This window comes from Colius striatus, chromosome 29, assembly GCF_028858725.1.
Source record: "Colius striatus isolate bColStr4 chromosome 29, bColStr4.1.hap1, whole genome shotgun sequence".
Taxonomy (NCBI): domain Eukaryota; kingdom Metazoa; phylum Chordata; class Aves; order Coliiformes; family Coliidae; genus Colius; species Colius striatus.
The window spans coordinates 932788-946011 of NC_084787.1; the positions used below are offsets into that span (position 1 = coordinate 932788).

General features: G+C 59.2%; 1 protein-coding gene across 1 annotated transcript; it reads left to right on the top strand.

Moving 5' to 3' along the window:
* Positions 1–44: 44 nt before the first annotated feature.
* Positions 45–12514, top strand: HJV (hemojuvelin BMP co-receptor). Its single transcript, XM_062016058.1, is given in 5 exon segments — positions 45–148; positions 7940–8066; positions 8069–8177; positions 9606–10105; positions 11878–12514. Coding segments are annotated over 5 exon segments (1458 nt in total). The 3' UTR covers positions 12496–12514.
* The last annotated feature ends 710 nt before the right edge of the window (positions 12515–13224 follow it).

The window sequence follows — 13224 nt, forward strand, 5'->3', positions numbered from 1 at the left end:
ACTGCAATGTGCCTTCCAGCCCCAGTCCCACATCCCCAGCCTCGATGCCTCTCACAGAACCGCCCACCCACCCCCTTCCTGCTGTGCCACCCCCTCCCCTCATTATAGCTACCTGGAGGGGCTCCAACAGCAACGGCAGCACCCACAGGTGTGTGTGTCTCCACATCCCCACCAGCGCTAAACCCTGCAGAGAACACACCAAGGTGGCCCCAGTGCCAGGAGCTGATGGACAATGTGGAAAACCAGACATTTCAGGCTCAAGGGTGCCCATGCAGCCCCTTGACCCCATTCAGTTTGGCCGTGGGTGAGGTTTCCCACTGGGGATGATTTTCCAGTCCTCCCCAGATAAAAATCCCAGCAGACCCACTTGCTTTGGTTCCCTTGCTCCTGGCACTGTGAGCTCAGGCACCTCCAGAGCTGATGCAGCCCCGAGAGCCCTGGGCTGTGTGGGAATGTGACGTTCTGCATCCTCTGTGCATGGGGCCGTCTGGGAAGCCTAAGGGGGAAAATAGAGGGATATTAAACAAAAAGTGCGTCTGGGCTGAAGAAACATCCCCATTAAACACCCCCAGCACCAGCTCCCGGCCCCCCTCCACTGTCAGGGAAAGGTCAGCCCCTGACTAGTTAGTTATCATTAGCTAAGGCCAATTGAATCAGGGCGATGGGGTATAAATCACCGCGGACAGACGGGCGCTGTCCCCCCTCCCACCCCCGCCTCAGAGGCCGATAAATCTCCCGGCCCTGCCCCCACCCGCTCCGGCGGCTGCCCGAAGCTTTTCGGCTGCTTTGCCAAATCTTAAAGGACGTGGTAAATGAGCGGAGGCGCTGCCCATCCATCAGCTGTCAGCCTGGAGATCAGGGTCACGGGTCCGAAAGATCAGGGGCCGAGCGGGAACGGCAGCGGGGCTGGAACGGGGGGAGGTTGGGATGTGGTGGGGGGAGGTCGGGAAGGATGGACAAACCCCAAACCAGCCTCTTTGCAACCAGGTCTGGCTCACGGAGCCTTTTGCCACCTTGCCGGTGCCGTTGGTGACCCCCGATTTTGGGGGGGGGATCAGAGCAGGATGGATACAGGGGCTGATTGAGCATTTCCATCCCCAGATGTCCCTGTTTGTTTTCCATAACTTGCTTCCTTGGAGCACTTCGGGGGTGTCACCCCTCCTGCCCCGTGCCTTGGCAGCCCAAAAACAAAGAGAAGGGGAAGCTTCAGCCCCTTGGCAAACCTCAGCCTTCCCTGATTGCCCGAGGAAAAGTTGCAGCAGCTGTTTGCCAAGCTCTTGGCTCTCCAGGGCAGTTGATTCTTTACATTAGAAAGGAGGGATTTGATCAATAAAGTAAGAAATGTCCCCTTGTGCTTGGCCAGGGAAGGGAAAACAATCAGCAGAGCTTCCCCTGGGGGGGGGGGGGGGGGCGGGTCCAAAAAGTTTTCATAGATGGGATTATGTGAAGAATGAGGCTGAAGGTGGTTAAAGTCAACATGGACAGAGAGGAACAGGGGTTTTAAGAGGCATTTTGGGAATCCTGATGTGTCCCCAGCACAGTTGTTCTGGCAGAAAGAGGTTGAGACCTTGACATGGGTCCAGACCCTCAGGTGCTGCAGCCCTGGAGTGATTGAGACCATCCCTCTTCATCAACGAATCCTTCCCCCCCCTTTTTTCTTGCTGTCTGGGTTTTGTGGCCCTAAAAGTCCTGACACCTTTGATTTAAATCCAGGAGGGTTAAATTCATTTCTTTCCCCTGTTGAAAAATCCACAAGTAACCTTTAGCAAAAGCCAGAGAAGTTGATTATAGGAAATCTATACGATTTCTATAAGATCAGGACAGGAATCCATCACTCCTCAGGGCTCAGAGGGACGGACTCTGGCTTTCCAGGGAGGAGTGAGCCGTTAGAGCATGTCACCACCTTGAAGTTGTGGCTCTTACCAGATCTTTCCAGATAAACATCTCTATTCTTCACTCATCTGTTGTTATCTGGGAGCTCCTGTCAGAGCCAGGAGAGGGGAAATGGATGAGCCAGGGAGGGGATTAAAAAGGAAAGATTCTGGTCGAGGCTCAAGTTCATTTCTTTGGGGTTTAAAAGGCTCAGAGGAGAGTTTAAAAGTCTCATCTACTCCGTGGTGCTGACACCTTTGTGCCTCCAGCACGGTGGCACGGAGCTGTTGCCATCCCCAGCAGCTGATTTCCAGCACAAACCAAAAGCAAACGCCGGGATGCCTCGGGAAAAACTCCAGATACTCATGAAACAAACCCCCTCCCTTTGCTTTTAGCTCCCAGACTTAGTTTTTAGACTATAACCAGAGAGTTTCGGTGCTTGTCACTAGCTTTTGCCCCTCACAGAGGGTTTGGGGATCGCTGTGCCCAGTGGCAGCTCAAGCATCGCACCTTGAGCTCCCCCTTCTCCCTTCAGCTCTCCCCAACAACCCACTTGCCTCCAACATTGAGGCCGATCCCCACCCTCTCTGCTGATAAAAAGCCAAAGCCTCTCCATCTCCCGGGCTGCGGGAGCGTCCGAGGGCAGAGAAGCCCAGACCTGGCAGCAGCTCGGAGGCCGTGAGCGGGGTCGGGACGTTCCCCGGGTCGGGGTGGGACGGTCCCCGGCAGACACACGGGGCTGGCCGGGCGGGGATGTCCCTGCCCAGGGGCCGGGTTCACGGTCTCCCCGTCCCGGCGGCCCCGCTGCCACTCCTGAGGCGCTGCTGCCATCTCCTGGTGCCGTGTCCCAGCTCACCCGCACTCCCCACAGCCCCGAATCCCTTGTCACGGCAGCTCCAGGCAGCCGGTGGGGTCGGGGGTGCGCTCCCAGCAGCGCCCGGGGGTCCGGACCTTCCTCTCCCACCGCATCACACAGACACCAGCGGAACCGGGCACTGGAGGCTCCAGCATCCATCTGCCACGCTCAGGGGGATGGAGAGAGCAAACGGGGCCGGGGGCTCCTCCTGTTCCCTCCAACCCCATCTGCTCCCGTCTGGTTTTAGCTTCCCTGCAGCTGCCCAAGCCCCGAGCAGGAGCTCAGGGATGGAGATTCACCCACAGCAGTGTCCCAGCAGGGCTCAGGCAAGGGCAGGGGGTGGGATGGGTGGATGGATGGATGGATGGATGGATGGATGGATGGGTGGATGGATGGGTGGATGGATGGATGGGTGGATGGGTGGATGGGTGGATGGGTGGATGGATGGATGGATGAATGGATTGATGGGTGGATGGATGGGTGGATGGATGGATGGGTGGATGGTTTCCCTTCATGTGCTTGAAGGATGCAGCTCCCTGCTTCTCCCCTGACCTTCTCCACATCTTCCCTCTCCAGATGTAGCACTGACATTTCTGATCCTCTCAGGTCTCTGTCCTTCTCCAGCTCCTCCTGAACTCCCCAAACACAGGAGAGGGGAAGCTCTGGGCTGGAGAAACCTGAAAGAAGAGTTAAATTTGCCTCCAAAGTTGCTTTTTCATTGTTTTTTCCACCTCCCTCCTTGCAGAGCAGGACAAGAGCAGTTCAGGCACAGGCCCTTTGCTCCCAGGAACGGCTGCTCCTGTGCTCAGGGGAGGCAGATGCTGCTGAAAGAGGAACCTGCCTGGAATTTCCAGCAGTGCTTTGCATTCCCACCCCACTCTCCTCTCCCTGAGCCTGGAGAACTCCCCTGTCTGAGATCTCCAGCCTTACATCCACCCCACACAGCACATTTGGCCAGTTGGGAAGCCTTTGGCTCTCCCTCTTTTCCTTCCTCCCTTCCCCTCCCCACTGGAATCTGACTTTCAGGATCAAAAATACTAGTGGCTATTTTTAAAGCCTGTCTTTAGCCCCCTCAGCTCCTGGGGCTGGGGCTGGGGCTGGGGCTGTGCTTCACTTCAGCTGTTTGCTGCTCCCTCCCCAGCGGGTGCAGGGTGTCTGCAGCGGCTGCTCCCTCCTCGCTCCTGAGGCTCTGGGAGCTTTGGGTGGCCCAACCTTGAGCTGCTTGGAGTGGATTTGTCTGGGTAAGTGTCTGGGATCTTTGGAGAGGGAGGGATGGGGGTGGGGGTTATACCACAGCATGGGAAAATGGGTGGGTGCTTTGGGTCTGTGCAGGTGGGTTTCCAGAACTGGAGAGCTTTGGGTGTTGGAACCTGGTGAGAAACAAGATCATCTGCTCCAGCTCTCCAGGCAATCCTGCCTTCTTCCCCAGGCCCCTCTTCTGACTCAGATGCCTCAGCTCAGCTCTTTCCTGCAGCTCCTGGGGGATTCTGGCTGCAGGACACTAGTCTGGGCAGTGCAGGGATGATGCTTCCAGCTTGGCTCATCCCCCAACTCCAACCTCAAGAGCTTTCCTGGTCCCACTTGCCCAGGGGTGATCAGATCCGCTGACAGAGCTCTTTCTGACACTGGTGGGTGGCAGGAGGGTGTCCACAGCTCAGAGGCAAGTGAGCTCCTCAGAGACCCAACAGCTCTTTGGATGCTGAGTTTCCTCAACCACACAGGTCATTTTGGGTAAAAACCCACCTGGGTTGGAACAGGGGGCTGCTGGTAGCAATGGGTTTGATGCCAGCTCAGAGCCAAGCTGAGGCTGGTCTCTCTGAGCAAATGAAACCTCCAAAACCCACTCAAATGAACCCCAAACCCTCCCTGAACTCAGCTCTCTGGGGCTGGGTGAGCTCAGCTGCTCTGGAGACGGGATTTGCTGACCCAGCGAGTGGGATCCGGTACCTGATGCCTCCTGAAAGCTCCAGCTGATTGTGCTGGTGGGAGGCAGTTTGATGACAGATGCTTTTGTCTTGCTGCTGTGGCTCTGGCAGCTCAGGAGAAATTCCCAACCTCCTCAGCTCAGAGAAGCTGCTTCACCCTGAGCCCTTAAAGCCGCCGACGGCTCCGTCTCACGGCTACAAGAGGCGACCTCATTCCTCACCCCTGGGCTCCAGCACCCTGGGACTCCCAGCTTTGCTTCCTCTATCCCAGATTTCCCCTCCCCATCCAAAGGAAGAGGCTGGGTGGGATGCCAAGAGGCCTCCTCCTGTTGCAGAGGAATTCCCACCTGCCCACCCGCCCCGATTGGGTTCCCGCGCCGGGGAAGCCTCCAGCAGGCAGCAGATGTGGAGGCCCCAGGCCCTGGGGCAGGGGCAGGATGAGGCCCTGGGGCAGGGGCAGGATGAGGCCCTGCACCAAGACATGGCTCTTTCTTTTTTGTTAGCCCTTGTTGCCAGGTAACCCATACCCAGAGCATCAGCACTGGGCGTGGAGAAAAGCTGCAAAGCCTCTGTGAACCCTGAGAGTGAAGGAAGAGAACACCCCAAAACCCCCACAGGCACCCAAAGCCTTCCTCCTCCTCCTCCTCCTCCTCCTCCAGTGGCTGCTGCTGGGAATGGTTGGACTCAATGACCTTAAAGGTCTTTTCCAACCTTAATGATTCTGTGATTCTAAACCCCAGCTGGGATTTGAAGCCAGATCCTTCTCATCTTTTCCCTTCCCCACATCCATTGCCCCCAGGATGTGCTGTTCCACCTCAAACAAGAGCCTGGCTGCAGACTGAAGCTTGTTCTGCATCAAAATCCCTCTTTTCCTCCCCAAATTCCCCTGGGTGTGCAGTGGCTCAGCAGCTGCCATGACCCTCCCCAGCACAGAGAGCTCACACTGGGGCTGGAGCAGGAGAGAAGCTCAGAGGGGGAAACACTGTTCCCATCCCTAAACTGGTTGTGAGGTGGAGACAGAACTCAGGAGCAACAGCACCAGGAGGTACCTGAGGTGTTTTGGTCAAGCTCCTGAGCTCCATGAGACTCTGGGTGTGAAGGCATCATCAGTCCTTGCCCTGAAGAGCAAAAACCTGGAGAAGAGCAGGAATTTGGGTCAGGAAGCTTTTCTGGATGGGTTCCCAAAGGGGTTTGTGGGTGCTGGGAGCACCCAGGGACCTGCTTTCAATCTCCCCAGGCCAGGGATCCTAAATGGACTGTCCACCCCTGGCAAAGCCTGACCTGGACATTTCTCCTCCCTGCAGGGACAGGGGGTTGCACATCTGCTCCCTGCACCCAGGCCCCTGAGTTCATCAACCCCTGGGGACACCAACCACCTTTGGCCCAGCACGTTTGCTTTTGGGGCTTGGCTGTGGCCCAGAAGGCAAAAACTAGGAGAGACATGGACAGAAAAGTATCCCCTGGGGACTCAGTGCACAGGAACCTCCCCAGGAGCAGGGCAGGGACTGTCCCCCTGCACTCAGCACCAGGGAGGCTGCAAATAGCTTGTTCAGCTTTGGGCCACCCACTGCGGGGAAGACATTGAGGTGCTGGAATGTGTCCAGAGATGGGCAACAGAGCTGAAGAAGGGTCTAGAAAACAAACCTTATAAAGAGCAGCTGAGGGAGTGGGGGTGCTGAGCCTGGAGGAGGCTGAGGGGAGACAGCAGCACTCTCTGATACTCCCTGACAGGAGGCTGCAGGGAGCTGGGGGTCGGGCTCTGCTCACAAGGAACAAGAGGAAAGGGGCTGCAGTTGCCCCAGGGGAGGTTGAGGCTGGAGCTGAGGCAGAACTGTTTCCCTGAGAGGGGTGTGAGCCCTGTGCCAGGCTGCCCAGGGAGCTGGGGCAGTGCCCAGCCCTGCAGGGACCCCAGAGCCATGGGGTGAGGTGCTGAGGGTTAGTGCTGGGCTGGGCAGGGTGAGGGCAGGGTTTGGACTTGGTGATCCTAAAGGGCTTTTCCAACCAGAGTGATTCTATGACCACCCCAGGGAGCTCCTGCAGGGCCTCCAGCACCCACAGCCTGTGCTGCACCCCACAACCCGCTGCCACCAGCTCTGGGGGTTCCCACCTCCCCCTCGGGCTGCTCTGCCCACCCCCCAGGTTGCCACACACCGTTCCCCTCTGCCCCCTCCACTTGTTGTTCTTGGCTGGGGTTGAGCCTGTCTAAATTTAGGCAGATGTATTTCAACACCCATCCCCTGCCCTGAGGGGGGAAGAGGACGGAGCAAAGGTAACCGGGGAGGAAGAGCGGGGAGCGCGGTGCCCCTGCACCCCCTGCTCGGCACTGCCACACCAGCACCCTGGATTCTGCCCCTCTGTGAGGCCATGGAGGTGCCCAGGGCTGAGGGTGGCATTTCCCTGTCTGTTGTCCCGTGGATCTCTGTGGCTGTCACTCAGGGCAGAGCTGGGTGACAAGGACGAGCCAGCCCGTGTGCCCACGGGGAAGGAGCTCCCTGTGCCAGGAGCCAGCTCGTCTCTGGAGGAGGCTGGTGTGGGTGAGTGGGGCTGCAGCAAAGCAGGGATGAGGGGAGAGGGGTTGGCCATGGGTGCTGGCACCCAGGGTTGCCCCAGGGTCCGGTCCTAGGTGCAGGTGGCCCCAAACAGAGGGAGGACTGAGGTGCCTGAGCACCCCTCGCTGCCCTGCCTGGGGTCCTGCGGGTGTCACAACTCTAGGGGACTTTGTGGGGGGGATACTGGGAGCTCACTAACTCCTGTGAACCCCAGGAAAGATGCTCAGCCTGGTGAGACAGGGCAGAGCAAGCGCTGATCCTCATCAGAAGAGGGTCAGAGCACAGTTTCCCTGTGCTTCACTCGCCAGTACTCAGCAAACATGAGTCTAGTTCCCAGTTCCCAGCAGAGAATGGTTGTCAGATACTGGAACAGGATGCCCAGGGAGCTGGGGGAGTCCCCAGCCCTGCAGGGATCCCAGAGCCATGGAGCTGAGGTGGGTTAGTGCTGGGCTGGGCAGGGTGAGGGGAGCAGTTGGACTCCAGGAGCTTCAAGGGCTTTTCCAACCCAAATGACTCTGTGACTCTCTGATTCCTTCTGCAGCCACAGCAAAGGGAGCTGCAAGGTGCCAGACAGAGCTGCTAGAGCTGTGATTTCTCCTGTTCTGAGAGTGAAGTGAGAACTGTGTCTCCTCCCCTCCCCACCCCAGCTGCATCTCACACTTAGCAGTGACAAGATCAGCTCCTGGGGCTGCCCCAGGCACAGCCACATCACCGTGAGCATCAGCCTCTGCCTACAGCCAAGCTCCACTCAGTTTGAGCTCCCCTCAATTTGCTGGTCACCCCTCACATCCCACCTCTGCTTTGCTTCCAGGGGACTTGCTGAATGAAGCAGAGAGGGAGCAGCAGCTGAGCAACCCCCCAGGCTCTCTGCATGGATTGGAATGGGGAAAGCTGCCTGCAGTAAGAGCCCAGGGCAGCTGGAAAGCTCCAGCTTCTTGCTCCGAGCTCTCTTCCTCCTCCTCCTCTGCAGGCATGGTAAGGAACTGCGTGTGCAGAGCCACCTCCCTGGCGAGGACACCCGTGGGAGCTGCAGGGAGAGAAGGAGCATGGCTGATTTCCCAGGAGGTGACCAGAGCAGGGAGAAGATCCTCTCATGGCACACACAAAGTTTGGGCAGGATCCGAGTGCCTTTGGCCCAGCAGAGCCAGAGGGAAGGGCAGGGGGCACCCAGCCCTGCCAGGGCAGCCTCAGCAGGGAGAGCATCTCCCCTGCTCTCCTGCAGGGTCTGTCCTGGGAGAGCCCTTAAAAGCTCTGTTTTATCCCCAGAGGAAGGGAGAGCAGGGCACAGCCAGAGGCCAAGGGCTGCTGGCTAAAGGCACCATCTCCCAGCCCCTCACTCTCCTTCCCACATCCCTGAGGCTCTGCTGGGACCTGCAAAACCTCACCCAGCTCCCAGTGACCTCCCTTATAACCCCTCTGATTAACGAGCAGGGGCTCCTGATGAGCTGATGGTGTTTGTTGGCTCTCCTGGTATGAGGCTGGAGAAGTCACAGCTGAGGGATGTCCTTAGGGCAGTCAGACCTCTGGGGAAAGAGTGAGCTGGAAATGGGACAAAGGGGTTTCCCAGCTTAGGGATTGTCCCCTGGCCAGTCCTGGGGTGCAAGATCTTTGTCAGAGCCACAGTCACAGCTGCTGCCCTGGCTCTTGGCCATGCTCACACCACAGGTACCATCTCACAGCTCCAGGTCACTTCTCCCCCACTGCTCTGCCATAGCTGGGGAGGCCTCAGCTGGACTCCTGTGGCCAGGGCTGGGCTGCCCAGCTCAGGAGAGACAGGGAAGTGCTGCAGAGAGGCCAGTGCAGGGCTGCCAGGATGAGCAGGGCACTGGAGCATCTTCCTGATGAGGAAAGGCTGCTGGACCTGGGGCTGTTCAGTCTGGGGGAGACTGAGGGGGGATCTCATTAATACTGACAAGTATCTCAGTGGTGGGTGTCAGGAGGCTGGGGCAGCACATTTTTGGGAGGTGTCCAGCAACAGGACAAGGGGTGATGGGATGGAGCTGGAACACAAACAGTCCCATTGAAACATAAGGAAAAGCTGTTGTACTGTGAGGTGAGGGAGCCCTGGCCCAGGCTGCACAGGGAGGGTGTGGAGGCTCCTTCCCTGGAGGGCTTCAAGACCCTCCTGGACATTCCTGTGTGACCTGAGCTGGGTGGGAGCTGCTTCTGCAGGGGGGCTGCAGTTGATGAGCTCTAAAAGTCCCATCCAACCCCACCATGCTGTGACTCCTCTGGGCCTGTGACCACCCTCCTCAGCAGGCTCCAGCAGGCAGCCCTGGATGCATTCCCCTCCCACAGCTGGGCTGTAACCCCACCTCACCAAACCCCAGGCAGACCACCGTGTCTGGGAAGCATCTCCCCCAGCAGCTCCCCAGGGGGGCTGCCCTTTCTTGTCTCTCCCAGTGTCTCCCCAGTGCAAGATCCTGCGCTGTAACTCGGAGTACGTGGCGGCCACGCTGAGCCTGGGCTCGCCGCGGGGCGCGGGGCACTGCCAGGCGCTGCGCTCCTACTCCCGCTGCACGCGCCGCACGGCCCGCACCTGCCGCGGCGACCTGGCCTTCCACTCCGCCGTGCACGGCATCGAGGACCTCATGATCCAAAACAACTGCTCCAAGGAAGGGCCCACGTCCCCGCCCCGGCCCAGGCCCCCCGGCGGCCACCACCGAGGCTTCGGGCCGCTCGACGTCTGCGACTACGAGAAGAGTTTCGTGCACAAGCACGGGCGGCGCCCCAGCTACCGGCACTGCGCCGCCTTCGGGGACCCCCACGTCCGCACCTTCCAGCACGACTTCCACACCTGCAGGGTGGAGGGCTCCTGGCCTCTCTTGGACAATGATTACTTGTTTGTGCAAGCCACCAGCTCGCCGGTGGCAAAGGGCTCCGAGGCCACGGTCACCAGCAAGGTAACGCCTGGAGAGAGGGAGCGTGGCTCTGGGACACAGCCACGGGGAGGAACGGCAGGGCAAGGGGAATCGGGCTCCAGCTGCTCCAGGGGAGGGTGAGGCTGGAGCTGAGGCAGAACTGTGTCCCTGAGAGGGGTGTGAGCCCTGTGCCAGGCTGCCCAGGGAGCTGGGGCAGTGCCCAGCCCTGCAGACATTCAACAGACACATCACTGAGGTGCTGGGGGCTGTGGGTCAGTGCTGGGCTGGGCAGGGTGAGGCCAGGGGATGAATTTAATGACCTTCAAGGTCTTTTCCAACCCAAATGAGTCTCTGATTCCAAGATGCTTGTGCAAACTGCCACACAGAGCTGGGAAGGTCTTGCTGTGCTGTACCTGCAGAAGACAGGGATGGGACAAGAGGAAAGGGGCTCTAGTTGCCCCAGGGGAGGTTGAGGTTGGAGCTGAGGCAGAGCTGTTGCCCTGAGAGGGGTGTGAGCCCTGTGCCAGGCTGCCCAGGGAGCTGGGGCAGTGCCCAGCCCTGCAGGGACCCCAGAGCCGTGGGGTGAGGTGCTGAGGGGTCAGTGCTGGGCTGGGCAGGGTGAGGCCAGGGCTGGGACTTGGTGATCCTAAAGGGCTTTTCCAGCCAAAGTGATTCTATAATTCTAACAGCTCGAGGAGGGAGTCCCAAGCTGGGGAGGGCAGCAACAGCTTCAGCTAAACCCACGTGGGATCAGGAATGAATGTCTATGGGAACAAGTGGGATGGATGAAGAAGGGACCAGAGGGACCTGCCAGTGCTCCCAGTGGGGATGGGTTGGTGCCACTTGCACACAGTCCATCTGGCTCCACTTTCAGTTGCTTAAAGCACTAAAGAAGGGAGGAAGGAAGGAAACACTGCTGCTTTCCCCCAGAGACTGCAGCAACGTGGGAGAGAAGGTTTGGGGAGGAGAGAGATGCGTTGGGGTGACTCCAACCTCCTTTGCCCTCCCTTAGACAGCAACAAGGGAGATGCATTGGGGTGTCTCCAACCTGCTTTGCCCTCCCTTAGACAGCAATGAGGGAGATGCTTTGGGTGTCTCCAGCCTGCTTTGCCCTCCCTTAGACAGCAACAAGGGAGATGCTTTGGGTGTCTCCAGCCTGCTTTGCCCTCCCCTAGACAGCAATGAGGGAGATGCATTGGGGTGTCTCCAACCTCCTTTACCCTCCCTTAGACAGCAACAAGGGAGATGCTTTGGGTGTCTCCAGCCTGCTTTGCCCTCCCCTAGACAGCAATGAGGGAGATGCTTTGGGGTGGCTCCAGCCTGCTTTACCCTCCCTTAGACAGCAATGAGGGAGATGCTTTGGGTGTCTCCAACCTCCTTTACCCTCCCTTAGACAGCAATGAGGGAGATGCTTTGGGGTGTCTCCAGCCTGCTTTGCCCTCCCCTAGGCAGCAATGAGGGAGATGCTTTGGGTGTCTCCAACCTCCTTTGCCCTCCCCTAGACAGCAACGAGGGAGATGCTTTGGGTGTCTCCAGCCTGCTTTGCCCTCCCCTAGACAGCAACGAGGGAGATGCTTTGGGTGTCTCCAGCCTGCTTTGCCCTCCCCTAGACAGCAACGAGGGAGATGCTTTGGGTGTCTCCAGCCTGCTTTGCCCTCCCCTAGACAGCAACGAGGGAGATGCTTTGGGTGTCTCCAGCCTGCTTTGCCCTCCCCTAGAGAGCTGCTGCCTGGGCTTTCGGGGTGCTGGGACACGGCTGCCGCTCTCACACCCAGCGAGGGAAGCCAACCCCCCCCCGTGACCCCTCTCTGCAGCTCACCATCATCTTCAAGAACATGAAGGAATGCATCGACCAGAAGGTTTACCAGGCCGAGATCGACAACGTGCCGGCGGCCTTCGAGGACGGCTCGGTGAACGGCGGCGAGCGGCCGGGCGGCAGCAGTTTGACCATCCGGGAGCGGAGCCCCGGGCGGCACGTGGAGATCCGCGCCGACTACATCGGCACCACCATCGCGGTGCGGCAGGCGGGCCGCCAGCTCTCCTTCTCCATCCGCGCGGCCGAGGAGGTGACGCGCGCCTTCCCGGCCGAGCAGGACCTGCAGCTGTGCGTGGGCGGCTGCCCCCGCGCCCAGCGCATCTCCCGCAGCCAGCGCCGCGGCGCCGCGGCCGAGGCCGCCAGGGCTCTGTGCAAGGCCACGCTGCCCGTGGAGGATCTTTACTTCCAGTCCTGTGTCTTCGACGTGGTGACCTCCGGGGATGCCAACTTCACCATGGCGGCTCAGGGGGCGCTGGAAGATGCCAGGGTGTTCCTCCCGGATGCTGAGAAGCTGCACATCTTCCAGGCTGGGGCGGGGTGCCCACGCGCCTCTTCTTCCTTCCTCCTCCTCCTCCTCCTCACCGCTGCTCTTTGGGCCGTCTCGGTGCGCTTTTAACTCTGGCTGGCACCTCACGCAGCGTCCAGCCGGTCCACGGGGTAACGAGGGAGCTGCCAACCCCAGCCCTGTGGAGCAGGAGGTGCCGCAGCTCGGATCAAGTGTCCCTGGGGCGACGAGGGACGGGGAGTGGGACTTGTGGAGGTGACACACAGTGAGACGCTGCTTTGCACCACCATCCTCACACAGCCAGCATTGACTGAGCCCAGCTCCTCTCCTGGAGCCAAGCTGCGATTGTCTTCTGTCAGATTCTGAGGCATTTCCCCTGGTTTTTGTCCCCCACTGCAGCTGTGGCAAAGAGAAAGGAACACAGTGAGTGAAGACAGGCTTGGGAAGCCCCTCAGAGCCTCCCCACAAACCTGCTGCACGTCCCCCAGCCAGAGGCACCGCCTCAGAGCTCTACTCAGGGACCGATTCACAACCAAAGGGCTCAAAGGCCAGACCCCAGTTTTTAGCAGCGAAGCCCAAAGGCTCGAAGCCCAGCTCCCAGGTCCAAGGGCTGAGATGTTTGAGCCAGATGCTGTTTTCTCCTCTCTCTAGGTCAGCCACGAGCTGCTTCCCAGCACCAGGAGCTGCAGAGTGGCCACTCTCTCACACTTCAGGCTGCTGTTGCTGTTTTCCTTTGTTGCCTTGGCATCTGTTTAGAACCCAATATAGCCAGTTCCAGCACTGAGTTCCAGTGAGGATAAAAGACCCCTTGGTATTCCTTGGGCCCAACTTTCTCACTCT